Consider the following 19,579-nt stretch of genomic DNA (forward strand, 5'->3'; position numbering starts at 1 on the left):
ATTAAGCGAGTCAAACTCAAAACGAGCAAAAATTAACATAAGTTGGGTGCAAAACCCCTATGCCTTCCCAAGGCCAGAACGAAATTTGCACTTTACAGATGAATGTGCATTGTCAGTTTAATATACATATACTGATATTTAGTAATCTAAATGCTTATATTGTTTGATTTATTAAAGCTATAAAAGTAAAAACATTTATATTTTTTCAGTAAAGTGCAAATTTTGTTCTGGTCTTGGGAAGGTATAGGGGTTTTGCGTCCAACTTATGTTAATTTCTGCTCGTTTTGAGTTTGACTCGGTTTATTATTGTAATATCTTTTCGTTCTTGATTTCATTTATTTACCAATGCTGATTTTTGGTATTTTCACGCTTGGTGTATTATTTGATTTTAATTTTGCTCATTTTTGGTTTAAGGGAGTAATATGCTTCACTTTGAAAAACTTATTTTGTGGAAAAGGTTTTCTTAATTAATTATACGAAAATCAAGAAGTTAACCGGAAATCTCTTTAGGCTGCCAAAAATATAACTAATTTCCTCATAAGTAAGGAATCTTAGGAAATTTTGTTCGGTATTTTTTAATTATGTATTTCTTTTTTGTCAGCTAGGGATTTGAATTTTTATTTGAGTGCTGTAAAGCGCATTAGGTCTTGTAGGATTAATGCTCTTCATAAAACTCAATTAAATATACCAGATTGTCCAGATGACCCAATAATAAATTCATATGACATAAGAATACTGAATGAGCACAACAATGATTCAAAAACACTGAATGCTGAATAGTTCTGGAACGAAAATTAATATTTTTGAACAGAATAGAAGAGTAGGAAGCCTACTTATATCATGTTAACCCATGACATTACTAAATAGTTTATTTAAAAGGCTATAAAAGGATTTAAAAATATTTTACAAAAAGGCAGAATCACTGTGCAAATATACAATATATGTTTCTTTTGGGGTAGCTTTTGCCCAGTTCTACAGCTTACCAAATTTACAGGAGCAGGGCATTTCTTAAGATTTAATATTTCCTCTACAAAAGCACTGACTTCAAATATTGGAGAATGGTTATATACTGCCTTGAAACCTCTGCTTTACTCCAGTTGATCTGTTATAAGAATATTTAAACGTCGATATTTCTGAAAATTAAATATTAAGCATATTTGACATAGTTTCGCACACAAACAATAATGTTGTAAAATATGGGAACTTGTTACAAAATAAATGAAGAAAAAATATTATTTGACGCAAGAATCAGTAATAGGACTTGCCATTGATGCTCTAATGGCTTTTGTTAGACTATGTAACAGCTATCTCATATGTTTTTGATTCCAAGACTCTTGTTACTAGCAAGTAAAGGCTTCTAATAGGAGCCTCTCTATCAGGTTTACTTGCAAATATTTAAGTTGGATATTATGGGAATTAAGCATTAAGTTCGTATTTTCTGAGCCATCTGTTTTAAGGATGTTTTATGGATTATGTTATAAGCCTCCTTAACTCTGATAAACACATGATCTCTAGTTGCTTGTCTCAAAAAGGACTATATCAAATACCATACGATTGTGAAAATTACTACATTCGTAGAAGAATGTATCAAAACTTAGGAAAACTTCTATAACAATCCAAGGAAAGCTTAACAAAAGCCTGAAATTCTGATAACAGTTCTATATGCTTTGATTCGGCTCCAAGTAGCCAAATTTTAGAAAATTGCAGTCAAGCTTAACAAAAGCCTGAAATTCTGATAACAGTTCTATATGCTTTGATTCGGCTCCAAGTAGCCAAATTTTGGAAAATTGCAGTCAAGCTTAACAAAATCCTGAAATTATGATAACAGTTCTATATGCTTTGATTCGGCTCCAAGTAGCCAAATTTTGGAAAATTGCAGTCAAGCTTAGCAAAAGCCTGCAATTCTGATAACAGTTCTATATGCTTTGATTCGGCTCCAAGTAGCCAAATTTTGGAAAATTGCAGTCACTGTACTTTTTGAGGGAACAATTTTAAGCCAAAGGGCCTTAAAACTAAACAAAGTGTCTGTGAAGTAATTGAAAATAAAACTAAATTTAAAGAATAATACATCCTTAAATAGAGACTTAGGTGAGTACGCCTTTAACTCTATGTAGACAAATTTAATAAAAAAATTTATTGATTTTATGAAATAAAATCAATAGCCAATGAAAAGGAACCTGTATCCGAAAAATATGCAAGGCCAGCTGCCAAAAAAGTAATGATTGCAATATGGGACTCTTCAAATTTTTAATAAAAGTATATGGCATGGATCAATAATATTTTTTTTGTGAGTCTTGGCTGAACTTTTACGAGGCAATGAAGCTAAGGCTATGTCATTTTTATTTCTTTTTGGTTTTTAGTTCTGTATTCTTTTACCAAGAAGTTTTTGAGTGAGTTAGTCCTTTAGTGTTTTCATTATATTCTGCTGAAGATCTCTATCAGCCATATAGCCGAAATATTCACACATGCTTTATTTTGATTACTGTGTTAATAGAATTCCTCACTTCTTGTTTTTTTTATCTATAAATTGGATCTCAATGCATGCTGACACTTGAAAAAACTTGCATTATGTCTACCTTTTTTTTAAAAGATTGATAACAGAAGGTTTTTTTTTGTGGGGCCATTGGCATACTCTGGCTTAAATGAAGAGATCATTAGATGTTTTGATTTAAAGAAGGGGGACATATCTGTCTGGTAAAATTTTGGAGCTGGGAGGGGCAGGAGTATTCTAGAATCAATGGGTCCACCTTGGTCCTCCGATCATACAGGTTAAAACTGCTTATTTCATTCTGGTTCTAAAAAGGTGCAACATTCCCACCTTCAGACTAAAATGCTGGTAGAAGCGGTGGGGAGAATTTTCGAAGAAGTATAGTCCCAGATTGGTACTCTAATTATGCAGATTGAAAATCCTTCCAGGGATCCACTCAAACAAGGTAGAATATGCCAACCTTTTTACTAAAGGTTGGTGGTGGGAGGGGCAGGGTGGCATTGGAAGGTATCTTGCCTACTTTGGTTCTCTGACTATATGAATCAAGAATAAAAAATTTTGGCATAATTTCGATTCAAACTAGGCGTCATATGCCAATCTTTGCTTAAAAGTTTGCGATGGGTCAAGCGGGAGGAGAGTGTTGGAGGGGCCAAGATCATACTTTGTGGCTAAAATTACATAGATTGAGAATCCTTGCATGATTCCACTTCGAACCAGTTGCAGCATGCCTGCCTTTCTGATAAAGGCGAAAGAAAATAGTTGGGAATGGGTATGGGAAAAGGATATTAGAGGGGCCATGGGCCAACATTTTTGTTCCTAATATAATATTAACTGAAATTACTTGCATGATTTTGCCTCAAAGAAGGTGCAGCATAACTAGCTTTTTTCTAAGGGATTGGTGGTAAGGTGTTTGTTTGTGTGGGATTGGGCCTTAGAAAGGCCAGTGCCTCACATTGATCCTTTAATTATGCAGGTTTTAAATCTTTGCCATATTCCGCTTCAAGCAAGGTGTCTGCCTTTCTAAAAAAAAAAAAAAAAAAAATAGAAATAGGTCAGGCTTGGAGGAAAGAGGTGCCAATGACCCACTTTTGCTCAACAGTCATACTAGTTGAAAATCTTTGGGTGATTTTGGGTCAAAAAGTGTAATAATCCTACCTGTCTGGTTGAAAGTTGGGATGGAATGGTCAAGGGGGGAGTGATCGATGGGCGGAATTTTTTTTTGCCAGCAGCTTGTTTTTCCATTGAATCAGATTTTAGCTTGTTTTTGAGCAGACATTATCCAAGATTTTTAGGATTGTATCACAGCAAAAAAATTTCGGACCTTAAAAATTTTAAAAACACGATATCCCATAGCCGAATTTTGGTGCAAAAAACCGTAGCAATGTATTTCCGTTGTCTCATAAAAAAATATCGATCAGTGTCAAAACGAAATTTGTATCTTAGTTCAAAAATTGTTTCTTATACCATGGGAAAACCTTCTAGCATAACAACGAATAAAAGAGGAAAGGGACCCCCCCCCCGAATAGAGTTTTCCACTCGAACTCCACTTCAGCCTGCATATTTTTAGCTGAAGGACAAGGGAAAATCATCCTCATTACCCACACGGAAGAACTATGCATAGCTTTTTTAAAATGTATTTGAATATTTTGAGGGTGCTCGGCTGGATTCTAAGTTAAGGCCTTTAGCCACTAGATCAATTTTGTTTAATTTGTAATGTCTAAAAAAATAAAAAGCAATTTCAAATTCCTTTTATCCTTCATTATTATAATTTACCAGTAGTTCTCTTATATATATGATGTTTAACTTTCGCAGGTCAGTTGAAGATGTAATGGTAGAAATTGGGTGGCCATTCATTTCAACAAATCAGCCCTTAGAGAATGTGAAAAGGACTACGGATGATGATTACAAGAAATTTCAAAGTCTTTTGAAGATTCTTGCTTTGCTAAACAATGAGTAAGGAATTTTCACAAACTATTTACACCAGACACTGAATTGCAATCTTAAAGGAAGGTTAAGAGGTGGTATTTAACATTGCTTTTGAGCGTCTTCAACAATACTAATTTATGTAAATTAATACATATTTTTCGGTTGTCGAAACTGTTTTTTAAGGTTAAAATACGTACAATTTAACGTGAAAATCACTTAAGGTGAATTCATTTCCAAACGATAGTTCCCCTCGTTTCTCATTCAAATCATTCGTCTTTCCAAGTATTTCTTACGATGTGCAAGGGCGAAAGTTTTGTTTTTGAAAGGTTATTTCCAAGCCTTTGGGCTGTTATATACTTAAAATATTCTGCTGAATTTAATACCAACTGAGTTTCAATCATAATGATATAAAACTTTTCAGAATGCTGTTTTGTCTTGAGAAATTGTTTTGTCTGAGAAAAATCTGAATGTTCTTGATTTTTAAATGACTTTTAATTTTCAAGTTTAAAAATGTTTAATTGCAGCATTCAACAAAAGGATAATTCCTTTCTGTTTTTTTTTAGTAGTGGAGTAATTTTAAGTGTCGTTTGGAAAATAATTATTGGCTCAGGTATATGAATTGTTACTCCTTGCTTGTGTTTTTCAGGGTGGACCCTGATTCATGGTGCATTTGGGAAATGCCGTCTTCTATTTCTGGTTTGAGTTTGCCAATGAGGCACTTGACAAAACCGCTAAAAAAGCGCTTTGAATATCATTTTATTAGCAACCGGCAGACAAACGACTTGAGTCGGCCAGAACTATACCTCACTCAAATTTTAGATTGGTGCAAGCGTCCATGTGCGTTTTTAAGTGGATGGGTACAACCCGTTTTTGATAGTATAAACATAGATTCCAAGGTAAATTTTCCATTTGATTGTTAAAATGAAATAAATTTTGAAAGAATACTCAGGTCTGTTGATGTAATTTTAAAATATTTTCCCCTCCTTTAGTTGAGTGGCTCACGATCTTTTCCTTTTTATGCAGTAGCATAACTCAGGTTTTTTAATATTTTTTGCTGATTAATAAACCCTTTCTTCTTAAAAAACAAACAAACAAAAACGTTGTAAGCAAGTAAAATTACTTAGATAGTACTAAGCTTAATACGGTTTCAGACAAGGATTAGGATTAAAAAATGCGCATTCTGTGTTTTTGTCTATAATTAAACGACATAAGATGATGAAAAAGAGTCTGTGTGTATGCGAAGTTGACATATCTAAAGCCTTTGACTCCATTTTACATTCACAATAATTAGTTGCTTTATTAAATTATGGAACTAGCGGTTTTATTTGCGCGTGTCTTTGGAATTGATACCAGAATTCAGTAGTCCGGATCCGTTCTCCTGGTGGATTGGTAAATCTTATTCCCTTGAAGTGTGGGGGTAAAGCAAGGCTCAGTCTTAAGTCCATCATTTTCAACAACGCACATGGATCAGTGACGAAAATATTCCACTCTATATTATTTATAGCCATATTGATATTAGTCACCTGTCGTATGCAGATGACATACTCCTTCTCGCTGAAAACCTGTCCTCAATGGAAAGAGTCGCCGAAGCTCTTCAGGCTCGTTTGTTTAAGATTAGCCTTTCTATTGAACCGTCAAAGACTGAGTTTATGATCGTAAAACCAAATTAAAAGGCATAATCAGGTCCCTTGAAATAGCCTCGATTATTATTTCTAGATCTGACTTTCTGAATTATTTGGCTGTTCCTTTTGCTTCATTGATAACAACAACATGCACTGTTGTTATTAATGAGTTGAAAAGAAACTCCGTAAAACATATGGCCTTCATGAAAAAATCAAAGGGAAATTTGACAAATATACGTTAGGAATGCTTTGCAGCTCCATGTTTGCACCGCGTATGTTTTTCATAATTTTATTTTGGAGTCTGTTCTCTATAACTGATAAAGAACAAATTAGGGTCCAATTTTACCGGTATCCTAAGCATTACACTGATATCCCTCTATGGTTCTGGAACTTATACATTAGTAAAAACATACCATGTTTTTGATGTATGTGTGAAGATGGAGGAATTATTGGCTCTTTTTGAAGACCGTTGCAAGAAAATATCCGACTTTCCAATTAACCATCTATTTTATGCGGTTGGATAGTGATAGGTGTGATAGTTCCTGTGTTTTAGTATTTATTTAAGTTTTTACTTGTTTTTCTTTCTTCGTTAGATATGTAGGTCACTTTACTGTCTAATCATTTTTTTTCTTGTGTGCTTGTTCTTTCTTCTTTTTTGCCTTTTTTCTGTTTTTTCTTTGTTCTTTCTTTCTCTTTTTATACTCCTCTACTGCATTTTTATAATGAATCCAAAGAGGTTAAAAATAAATTATTAATATTATTAACACGTTTCAGAGCCGTAAAACATTATTGTTCTATAACACAGACCAGTCACAGACACATGGACTGAAAAAAGAAAAACCTGTTATTCTCTTAATTTATTACAACGTTCAAAATTCATCCTTTTTGGTTACGCAGCACCTTCAAAATTTGACAGGATATTTAGTAAGACACCGTGACACATTAATTTGCTATGGTACACTGCGTTCAAATTACCATGTGGAACTAATGTTAAATAACAGTTTTTCTCTGTAAAATGTTGAATTAAAGCTATTAGGAGGAGGGGGGGGGGTGGGTGCCGGTAAGTTTTTGGAAAAGTGTCAATTAACAGTTAGGAGCAACAGGAGCCAGGGCTTGTATTTAACATTGGCTTGGCTGAGAATTATATTGGACCCTTCCCAAAAGATAGTTTAGGGAGTTTGTTGGTTATTTTTCTGAAGAAACTTCTCTTGAAAACCTTAGAAATGGCAATGCGAATCCCGTGTGTGTTCTGTACTTAATATGATTTTAGGATATGTTAGTAAAATTATAGCACGGTGCTTGTTCTAAAATCTGCAATTTTTTTGGTCTCATCCCATTAGGAGTAAAATAATAATGAAGAAGGCAATCTAAATTACATCTTGACTTGATTTTGCATCTTACAACCCATCAAGTCTTGGGACTTACCAAGTTGAAGAAAAAATATGCTTGATTTAATGGAGGATTTGATTTTTGAAATCAATGATTTAGACTAAGAAGAATTTTAAGTCAAGCTTACGTAGGTCAAAGTAAAATGTAAAGTAATCCTTGCAAAATATATGATTTAATACTTGATGGGGACATATTATAATTTGAAGGCTCAGCAGCTCTTAATTCATGGATGGTGATGATTGCTGAAACCACTGATGTATGACGACCACTTGATCAATGACGTTAAGTCATTAAAGTGTGGGGAAGGGGCAAAAGTACAATTATTCCAATGAAAATATCAAAACACGAATTTTTCGAAGTCTAGGGGGAGGTGGGGGTGCTATACCCAATCCCAATTGATGCATCTAAAATTGAGTTAGAATAGTAAATAAAACTTTAATTTTTACAAAAATGGATTTTTGGTTAAACGGCATTTCTCTGAATTTAATGACCTTGTGGACCAGGTAACTTAATTCATGAATGGTAATGATTGCCGAAACCGCTGATGGTGGCAAAGAAAATTTAAATTCAAGCGTGTGCAGGTCAAGGTAGAGTAAAGCGAAATATGCACAATATCTAGTTTTCAATGTTTAAAAGTAGATTCTTGGAAACCTAAGTCACTTTTTGTTCATAATTTAACCCCCCCCCCCTCCTTTTTTTCATCGTCTTATTCGCATATATTTGGTACCTGAATAGGTACCAGATAATTTCGAAAAAGGCATTGCAATGGAATGGAGTGATACAGCCACCTCGCATATAACAAGAAAGGGGGCGATGATTGTAGCAAATCAATTTAGAGAACCGGACTTATATAACATGTTTTGCCGGCTTCAAACATCTTAGGAAACAATTTCGTGGTGCTATTGAAGAAAAAGTGCAAGGGGCTTGTGAAACGACCTATTGTCTATACTATAGTGTAAATGAACACACCTATGCTTATTCCCAGCTGCCTCTTTTAGTGAGTGAAATCCTGTTTGAAACATAAATATAAGATTATAATGAAATTGGACCAGAAGTGCCTGAGTGTATAAGTGTCTGCACTTTTTCTTTTCTTTTTTTTCTTTTTTTTTTTTAACTGGGGATGACTTGAAAACTTTTTTCTTCCTTTTTTTTGCTGGAAAAGCTCTATCTTAATTTTAAAAGTATTACAAGTTTTAACTACAAGTCCGCAATTGATTCTTCTGTAGAGGGAAAGATTGTCCTCTTCTGTGCAGGAAATGCCTTTGCAACTCCTGTATTCAGAGGTTTATCATTGGAAAATATTCCGTTTTCCTATCATGTTTGTCAACGCTGGTGACAATACTAATTTGAATGATATACGTATATTTAGTTCATCTTCTCTTATAAATCTTTTCAGGAGCACCTATTGTTGTCAAGACTTCTTGCTTTCCATTTTACTACTCAAGGTGATAACTCAATGTTATTTAAAATCGAGTTGACAAAATTATTTTAGGTGTGCAGTCTGTTTCTCGTGAAGACAGTCTCAGTATATTATGTTTACTGAACTTAAAGATAAAAGACAGGACCTGACATTGCGACTTGGCATCCAATCTGGGCTTCCACTTCGTGTGATTGCTCCCTATTTTAGGGAAATAATTTCTTAGGCCACACTGCTTTTCCATATACACAATTTCAGAGATAAAAAACGGGTATAATTTAAATAAAGCAGTGGAACGAACAGTGTTCTCCTGTTTTATTTAAATTATAAAAGTTAAGTGTTCTCCTATATTACATAGTGCTTAATTTTAATTCCTGAGATTATTTTCAGTGTATTATTGTAAATATGTCATATAACATTCCATTGACAATCCAATGCCAGCGTATATTTCTTATGCTATTATAGAGAAAAAAGGAATAACTTACTTTATGTGTTGATTTTAGGAAGAATTCACAAGAGCTTTATGTGGTTTGGTGGTGGTTAAGCTAAATCATGACCTGCCACTTTTATATGAGGATGACTACCTTTTTGATCATTGTATCGAGGAAATTCTTGCATTTGAGAGAGAACTAAGATTCAATGTGCACTATCAACCTTCAGTTCATGAAACATTGACAGGGGAATGCACGTTAGAAAAATGGCTCCGTATTGAGAAAAAATGTAAATATTATTTCAATTTCTTTTTAGCTTAAGGTGATGGATGGACTGAGTGTGCCTATGAAATGGTACCGTAGGTATGAACTAGAATTTGTAGTAAGCATCTAAAGACGTCTCTAGAGTGACTTGAGACTCCAAAAAAACTTTTCTGCCCAAATACAAGTACGAGAATGCATTAGGGCATCAAAGAATAATTCCAGAGGGATGTGATACTTTTAAAAAAGAAAGTCGTTTTGCTCAATTATTCGATTCTTAAAAGCAACAAAACTATAGAGCGGCATTAAAGGATACTACCAAATGGCTCTGGTACTTTGAGAGAAAGAACTCTTTTAGTCTCTTTTAGTGTTTTTAGTCTTTGTGGCAAAACTCTTTTTAATCTCTTTTAGTATATTTAGTCTCTTTTGTTCTTTTTAGTCTTTTTAGCTATCTAAATTTTTCATAATTTAGCTCATTTTCTGTAAATTTTATTTTGAAAGTCTTTAGATGTTTTATAGGCCCTGAGATGCTAAAGTTCTGACTTTAAAATCTACATTAGATAAGTTTCTATAAAGTGAGAAAGATGTAAACTTTTATTTTCTTTCTTATTCTTGTCGGGGTAAAGAGGCTATCAAGGAGATGCGCTTGTACCAAGAGGAAAAGACGATAGTTGTAGGCGACAGTCGGTGACAGTCGGCCGATTTCTAATTCTAATGGTCAGAGAGAAATGTCAAAGAGAAATTGTTTGATACTCGGTTGAATGACCGGGTATACAACGATCCCAAAAATGGGGCTTTTTGGTAATCCAGATGGGGCTAAAGGAATAGGAGGGCGTTCAAAATGGTTTGGGCAGGTTTGAGAAGAAAAGAACTAGGAAGTAAGAACTTTAGGAGATAGTGAAGAGTGAAGCTTTGAAAAAATTGGCGTAGATAGATAGTGCAAGGTGCATAGATGGTTTAGAAGTAGCTGTAGTACGTGCGATCTTTTTGAGATTGTAAATCAAGTAGAAAATATGGATTTGTGAACTTTCAGTAAATAAATATAATTGCTCCAACATTTTCCCTCGAAGCTAATCAATGAGCCATTTTGGACACTTAAAATTTTCCAATGCTTTCAGTATTCCATAGATTTCCGTCCGTATTTAGCCTGTATTTAAAGAAATTCAAGGAAGCATTAAACAGAGATATTCAAACATACTTAGTAAAAGGAAGTCAAATTCAAAAATCAAGGACTAATATTTCTTTTTAGATAAGCCCTCAAGGTAATGTATAGCTCTTACGAAGAAATTCTAAATACGGACAAAAGAGAAACAGGTTTGTAAGACTGGTATTTGCAATAGTTAATAAAATTAGGGTTATCACCGTTTTTGAATAAAACAATTGCCTTTGCTTCATCTAGTGCATGCATGATAATGCCTTTGTCATAAGACCAAACGTGACAGAGGGAAGATTATAGCGAGGAAAATGAGCCAGTATATCTTATGAATCAAATCTGTTCTGGAGGTTGGCAACTCTAAAAGTTGTATCTGAATTTTTCTAATTGATAACACTGCCATTTCCTCTAGAATCATTGATTTGACTTGTTGAGAACCAAGGTACCATCATTAATCATCGGGGAGATTCGAACATTAGAAGGTCTACAGTAGATTCATCTGCACTGGCAAGATAAGTTAAAATATCCTTAGACGTTCCAGATTCGTTTGTTTTTAAGTTACAGTCAGTAAGTACTTCGGGTGGTAACGACTATTTTGACCCCCCCCCCCCCCCAAGATTCAATGACACCCCATGGGATAACGATTACGAAGAATATTTTTTCTCACTTTTATCTGATCCCCTCCAGGGTCATGCCTATGGGAACCTGTTTAGTCTTTGCTAGTAGTAATATTATTAATTTTAATCTATTTTAAATTATTTTGTATTGTTATTTGACTGCCATTTTTATGAATGCGCCGGTAATTTTTTTCATTTTGAATGTGAATACGAATTTTCATTTTTTGTGAATACAAAACATGTACTTAACATAAAGCTTGCTGCTAATTTTCATTCATATAGAGGAGTAGATAATACTTTATTTTAAACCTTGGACTTGTCTCAGCTTTTTGTGCAAAGAAAGTATGGAAGATTTTTAAAATGTTTTTCTTTTTAAAATAAATAAAAATAAACTTACCAGCTAAAAATAATATATGCATCATTTTATTGTACATTGTTTTCCAATGCTCCTATGAGGGTTTCGATTTCACATAGTTCTTGGCCTCATTACCTAGAATTTTGGATTAACATATTCGCTTATTCCTATCAAAAGTAGCAGTGGTATCAATTGTACATTGTACATGGATTTCTATTGAGGTGTAGAATTAAATTGGTGGGTACCATAAATGTCCACAGGCAGACCACTGGGGAGGGGTGATGAAAAGAGAATACTTATGGGGCAGGCATACAAACATCTAAACTCAATACCATGATTATGGCTATGATTCTTAAAGGCATTTGAGAAACCCCAGGGCTTAAAATAAGCCAAGCGATTTCTTTTGGAGGGGGGAATCCAGTGTATTAGGGATTCAGATACGTTATCGTCACAAAATAATTTGGTAAACGGTAACACAGAACCCGAAAAATCTATATCAATTCAAACTAGCCTGAATAAGATGTCTGGTGCCTTTTTTCTCATCAACATTAAGAATAGTGTGCTTCCATCTAGCACCCCTGTGCGGCTACACGCTGCACGTGTATCTGAATCATTCTGTTAGTTGGGCGTGTTTAATTCTAATTTTTCATTTTAAATACCAAGGGATATTTTTCCTATCATCAGTTGAATATATTTTATACACATTCTTTGCATTGCATTTACCTTTGTATATTTAGCTGCTATGTACTGGAACGTTATAAGGTAGAGGGTGTTTTTTTTTTTTTTTTTTTTTTTTTTTTTTTTTTTTATTAAATCTAAGAGAATTGGTATTCGTCTTAGTACAAATAACTTATTGAATTATGTTTTTGATATTACATTTAACATTACGAACAATTTGGGGGTGTTTAATAACAAGGAGTGAAAACATCTCCAATATCTTTCTGTACAAGTATAAATTGTGGATTAAATTGGGGCAATAGAGGAAACTAGTCGAAGAGGTCTAAATCAACCTTATAGGATTCAGAGTAAATATCTGAAGTTCAACAATTACCAATACAGACTTTGCGAAAATTTGAAAAATTTGGAAAATTGGATTTTTAAAGAATAAGGCACAGTTATATTTTCTAAACGGCTCTCATTGCTTCTTCAAAATTTGAAAATTAGGGATTTTAGAAAAATGGAGGTTCTATAATAGTGGCAAGGGTTACAACTAATTGCGAGGTATATATTCTACGTGGGAAGAACAAATACAGAAGAGCTTGTATTTTACGTATTTGATATAACGTTTTTTTTTTTTTGCGTTAGACTATAATGTATTTGAACGAACTTTTGTCAGAGCTTTCCTTGGGGTATATGATCTCTCGACCTGCTTACCGTTACCTTTGGTGGAAATCTGACTATGGAAAGATTCAAATTATGTTCTTGAATACATTGTGTAGGTAATCTTTTTAAAAACCCAGAAAGTGGATACTTAAGGAGTTACACGGATAGCACCATGGAGCTATCCATTGCGATAATTTTTGGTCTTTATGATCTTTGGTTGTATATTAATAATAATAATAATAATAATAATTTTATTATAAGCCAAAAAAAAAACAGGTCATACAGAACAGTATTCTTAATCACACTCCACAAGAAAAATAACATAAATATCAAGTTTCACTCATTGATGTCTGCGCTTCATTTACATAATTACATAACTGCCTGATTGATCTTTTTACAGTCGTGTTGAGGATCCCCCGGCACACCAACATAACACCCACAAAAAAAATTTACCATAAAATAGAAAATTTCTGGCACACGGTGTGAATATTGGCGACATCCTCAATACCTAGGTTACATCTGGGGCAAGAGTAATCCGCATTTGCATCTGGGGCCACCCTATTACTTTCAAATACTCTCTTTCTATTTTTTAGTGGCAGGCAATTCACTCGGATCCGAAACCAAGTCCTCAATGTCTCCCCCGGTAATCCTAGTTTAAAATAATATTCGAATCCAAATATTTCTTTTACATGGGAATAAAACTTCATTGTTTCAGATGTTTTAAATGCCTGGTTCAAATTTCGGACTTCCTGGTCTTTTATTATTTATACAATAATAGCAAAACACGACTCACCCTGATCTGAGGGACCTAGCCCCTCATTCCAAATATATGATAATCCTAATCCATCTAAAACATTTTTTATTTGATACGGTCACAATCTTTTACGTTTCGACCGTAGCATCTCCACATAAGCTGCTTTTGCTAACCTATCTTCTGACAGACTTAAAACCTTTAGCCAGTACCGGATCATCTGTGCTAATCTACTTATTTACAGACAATATATTTATATTTACAGACAATACCATTTGTCTGGGTCAGTATATTTCCTTTCAAATTTTATGGGATGTCTTTGGTGGGGTTTGAGGGGGGGGGGGGTCTTAAGTCGTTTGTATAGCCCTAGATAAAAATATTTCTGTTTCACAATGTTGGATTTATGGTTCGGTTCAATCGCAAATAAATTATTTGTACTAAACGTTGGTATTCACTAATCTTGAAGAAAAAGTCTCCTGATATTTATTACAGAATGAGCTGAAGTCTTTAAGTCAACCTTAACCTGAAAAGATATTAAATAGGATACAAATGGGATTCTTAAGAAGACAACATAATTATTCCCGCTTTTTCTTCTTTTATGTTTGAGTTTAGGTGTGGAGTTTAATCGCCGAACCTATATTTTGTCTAATTTGTGCATTGAAACTATTGACTAAAGGATACATCTTTAGATGCCATAGAGAAGATGGACGCCATGCTCAGCTCTGATACTGCCTGGCTTTCTACCAGCGATGTGGAATTCGATGGTGCTACGGTACTTTAAGTCACAGAAGTTGCAGAAAAATTCGCAAAAACTCTTTTGGCGATGACTGATCGATACAATATTTTGCCACAGAGAGAGCACAGGTAACAGTTTTGGAACCATGGTGCTATTATGCACCCCATTCCTCCCGACATGGGGTAGTAGTTGACATAATTCTTGATCCAGATTTCAGCAAAATGGAATTATAGGAATTCCATAATTCTGAAAATTCCATAATTCCACTCGACATGGAATTATAGTAAAATCCTAAAATTAATGAAATTAGTGTAAATCACGCTTCGTGCCACTATTTTACCCTTCAGTCATTTTCGTGTACTGACTGGATGCATTCAAAAGGTGGGGCAGGTGGTCCACCTAAACATAATAAATCTCAGCGATAGTGATGTAGATGTAAAAAAAGATTGAAGAAGATTTTTTCCCTGTGCAAGTATATGTATCCATCGACAAACAGACCGTTTTACCATTATGTTTAAGCGTACCAAATGCAGAGTTATATGGATGTTTTATCTTTGTAGTATTGTGTTTGAACTCAATCTTGTTTATTCAAGGTTTATTTGGATTATACTAATTTTGTATAATGCCTTGCAAATAGTAATAATCATCTAAATGATTGGACTGAAATAACGCTCAAGGTCCTTTCAACTTTCAGGGACCTTTTTATAATCTACTGCTAACAACTGACCGCAGCACCAAGCGCCCGGGGGCCAACACAGCTATGCACGCTCCTCCTCCATCCCAATCTAATCAAAGCCTCCCTTTTTACACCCTCCCATGAAGTTCCCAATTCCTTTAAATCTTTCTTTATGACGTCCTCCCAACCCAAACGAGGACAACCTGATTATAGCCTTAGACGGTTGGCCGAAAAGAACAATCTTCGGCAGTCTGTCATCCCTTATCCGCACAACGTGGCCTAGCCATCTCAACCTTTCTTTCATTATAGCCCTAGACAGCGGTATCAAACCGCATTTTTCGTACAGCCTATTGTCTTATATTCGGTAATTTAGCCGGGTGCCCTGAACAATCCTTAAGCAATTTGTCTGGAAAACAAGTAGAAAATCTTCATATGCTTTTTGTAGCACCTATGCTTCAGAACCATATTTGACTACTGTCATCATGTGATATAATCATGTAAAAAAAATTGTAGACATGTAAGATGACAACCTCACTCGACGTCGATACTTATTTCCTCTGCGTAAAATCCGTGGTTTAGTACCTCTAGTGTTCTAAATTAGAAATCTTTAAGCTAGTTGATCTTTTTCTTTACAGCTAGGTTTTTCTTTAGGGGCTAGGTCTCTCAGATCAGGGTGAGTCGTTTTTGGCTATGATTGTAGAAAGAATAAAATACCAGGAAGTCCAAATGTGGACCCAGGCAGTTAAAACATCTGAAACATTGAAGTTTTATTTAATCCACAATTTAATTTAATCCACAATTTATACTTGTACAGAAAGATATTGGAGATGTTTTCACTCCTTGTTATTAAACACCCCCAAATTGTTCGTAATGTTAAATGTAATATCAAAAACATAATTCAATAAGTTATTTGTACTAAGACGAATACCAATTCTCTTAGATTTAATAAAAAAAAAAAAAAAAAAAAAAAAAAAAAAAAAAAAACACCCTCTACCTTATAACGTTCCAGTACATAGCAGCTAAATATACAAAGGTAAATGCAATGCAAAGAATGTGTATAAAATATATTCAACTGATGATAGGAAAAATATCCCTTGGTATTTAAAATGAAAAATTAGAATTAAACACGCCCAACTAACAGAATGATTCAGATACACGTGCAGCGTGTAGCCGCACAGGGGTGCTAGATGGAAGCACACTATTCTTAATGTTGATGAGAAAAAAGGCACCAGACATCTTATTCAGGCTAGTTTGAATTGATATAGATTTTTCGGGTTCTGTGTTACCGTTTACCAAATTATTTTGTGACGATAACGTATCTGAATCCCTAATACACTGGATTCCCCCCTCCAAAAGAAATCGCTTGGCTTATTTTAAGCCCTGGGGTTTCTCAAATGCCTTTAAGAATCATAGCCATAATCATGGTATTGAGTTTAGATGTTTGTGCTTTAGTAGCCTGCCCCATAAGTATTCTCTTTTCATCACCCCTCCCCAGTGGTCTGCCTGTGGACATTTATGGTACCCACCAATTTAATTCTACACCTCAATAGAAATCCATGTACAATGTACAATTGATACCACTGCTACTTTTGATAGGAATAAGCGAATATGTTAATCCAAAATTCTAGGTAATGAGGCCAAGAACTATGTGAAATCGAAACCCTCATAGGAGCATTGGAAAACAATGTACAATAAAATGATGCATATATTATTTTTAGCTGGTAAGTTTATTTTTATTTATTTTAAAAAGAAAAACATTTTAAAAATATTCCAAACTTTCTTTGCACAAAAAGCTGAGACAAGTCCAAGGTTTAAAATAAAGTATTATCTACTCCTCTATATGAACGAAAATTAGCAGCAAGCTTTATGTTAAGTACATGTTTTGTATTCACAAAAAATGAAAATTCGTACTCACATTCAAAATGAAAAAAATTACCGGCGCATTCATAAAAATGGCAGTCAAATAACAATACAAAATAATTTAAAATAGATTAAAATTAATAATATTACTACTAGCAAAGACTAAACAGGTTCCCATAGGCATGACCCTGGAGGGGATCAGGTAAAAGTGAGAAAAAATATTCTTCGTAATCGTTATCCCATGGGGTGTCATTGAATCTTGGGGGGGGGGGGTCAAAATCTTCGTTACCACCCGAAGTACTTAAGGCCGGTAAATTAATAAAAAACGAATCTTGAACGTATAAGGATATTTTAAATTATATTGCCAGTGCAGATGAATCTACTGTAGACCTTCTAATGTTCGAATCTCCCACACGTGATAAGTGGACATAATTTTCTTTTAAAATTACTTTTAAGGGTCGTTTACCCGACCCCCTAAAGGTAAATATTGTTGTGTTTTCTACTTTTTATTTAATTTCGGGAGATAAGGTGTTATTCACTGTGTCCACTCATATTTTTAAGGTCCGTCATTTCACTTCAAAATGGCTACGAATTTGGCAACCCGATCCTTATATTATTAGTTTTAATACAATCAAGCTAGTTTTTTTTATAAAAAAATTGCTATTTTTATGTGGATGTTTTTTTTTGTGTATGTTCAAAGTCCAGCGGTACAAAATTAAAACATATTCATTGCACATACAAAAACAAGTCGCTGGGAAATCTGAGTTTGAAGTTGCTAAGGTCCGTAGGAAGTGATTACAAATATATTATTTTAATAAGGATAGATAAAAGGAGACAACTGTTGAAATCCTAATTATATCATACTCCAATTAATGATACCCAGTATGATCTCCTTGCGGTTTTTTTTCTTAAAGTCACAGTTTATATAGTTGCAAGTTATACTGCCTTCTATTGAATACACAATAAAGTAATTTAAGGAGCTTACCAAACTTTTAATAAATGGAAACCGAACATCTGAACCTTATGGTTGTGTTCATTTACAAACTTTATTTGAGATTTGAATCCTTTTGTTTATGATGTACGGAGTCTCAAAATTCTTTTAGGCCTTCCCTTCTTTATTGTTTTTTTTCTTTCGTGTTATAATATATAATATTTAATATAATGATATAATAATATATGATATATAATATATATAATTATAATATTTACTCTCCTTAAGAATTACTTCTCCTTTAAAAAATGGAATTTTTTCCCCTCTTTATCCGTCTTGCAAATTACCTATTGGCCAAAAACCAACATAATTTGAAGCATCATATCTCACGAAAAATATAAATACAAACCCCTTGAACTACAGATGTAATATTCTTATTACTATTGCAAATATTTGAAAAACATCAACTAAAACAAAAACTTAATTGTCTGTAATGTTCTTTAGGTTATATATTAAAGCTGGTTCTGTGTTAGTGCTGGACTGTGCTAACCTAGCTCCTTCTGAGGAGCTTTTTCTCCACTGTCAACCTTATTAAGGGGGTAAGATAACCCTGTTGACACGTGGTCCTGTTCGCCGATGACTGTAAGGAAAATATGCCAAGGTAATAGTAATCAAAAAAGATTTAATTCCCGCTGTACATGCATCTGAAAACGTGTACGGGGGGCGTTTATTACGATTTTGACTTCTTAAAGAAAAGGTAGAGTGTGTAACAAATAGTGACAAAATTGAACAATAAATTGAAATTCTGACGTTAGAATAAAAAAAAGGTAAATGATTTAAAATTCAAAAACTTACTGTTTGTTTATATGATAACTGTTACTGTAACTTACTTTTACTTTTATATATGATAGGTGTAAATAAGCTCCTTACTCTTTTATGATATTTTTTTGTAATTTTTCTCCTTTTTTCTATCATGAGGTAAGGTGGGTTTGAAATTTGTTCACTTTTTTTTCAGAATACAAGAATCGTGTCTTATCCTAAAGATGCCTGTTGGCGATGCATATTTGTTGAAAGAACTCCAGTAGAACCCTATCAGAAGGTCCGGTACGAACACATGTGCTGCCATCTAAAATTTATTTTAATGCTGACGGGACATAATTTATTCAAGGATTATCGATCGAGTCTAATGGGGGTCTCAAGGTCAATCGATCTGTTGTTGTTCTTGTTTGGCCACGTGTAATGACATGAGGGGTTATTTACATACTCGATGGTGGGATTAGTTATTCACGGGCGTGGGGAATTATGAAACAATATGGTCATAAAGTCTCTAAGTGGAAAGATTGCGTAATCACTAAATGAACTCTTTTTCCAAAGCCGATTTATTTGTTGTTTCTATGTTTAATAACTCCGGGACGAAGGTTGCACATGCGCATTGAATTCTAACGGGAAACGATGTTATTGATCTAGGACTCGGGGGGGAAGTGAATTTCCAAGAACTTGATTGCGTAATCGATTGGGAATTTTATTGATCCGATAACGGGAAACAGTTAGATCACGGGTTTCCTTCTCAGCCAATCAGCGAGTCGGTTACATCCCCCTTCTAAGCCTATCAGCGAGTCGGTTACATAGTATCGGCGGAGGGA

General features: G+C 34.2%; 1 protein-coding gene across 1 annotated transcript in view; it reads left to right on the plus strand.

The window, feature by feature from the left end:
• Positions 1–4,284: 4,284 nt before the first annotated feature.
• Positions 4,285–19,579, plus strand: part of LOC148951168 (uncharacterized) — a 102,300-nt gene continuing 87,005 nt past the window's right edge. Inside the window, exons 1-4 of the mRNA XM_089091011.1 lie at positions 4,285–4,441; positions 5,061–5,310; positions 9,346–9,562; positions 16,774–16,811. Coding sequence (XP_088947137.1) covers positions 4,317–4,441; positions 5,061–5,310; positions 9,346–9,562; positions 16,774–16,811 — 630 coding nt within the window. The 5' untranslated portion in view covers positions 4,285–4,316. The remainder of the gene's footprint in view (positions 4,442–5,060; positions 5,311–9,345; positions 9,563–16,773; positions 16,812–19,579) is intronic.

The sequence above is a fragment of the Artemia sp. Qi Xiang Cuo genome, chromosome 6, assembly GCF_049724085.1.
Source record: "Artemia sp. Qi Xiang Cuo chromosome 6, ASM4972408v1, whole genome shotgun sequence".
Classification (NCBI taxonomy): Eukaryota; Metazoa; Arthropoda; class Branchiopoda; order Anostraca; family Artemiidae; genus Artemia; species Artemia sp. Qi Xiang Cuo.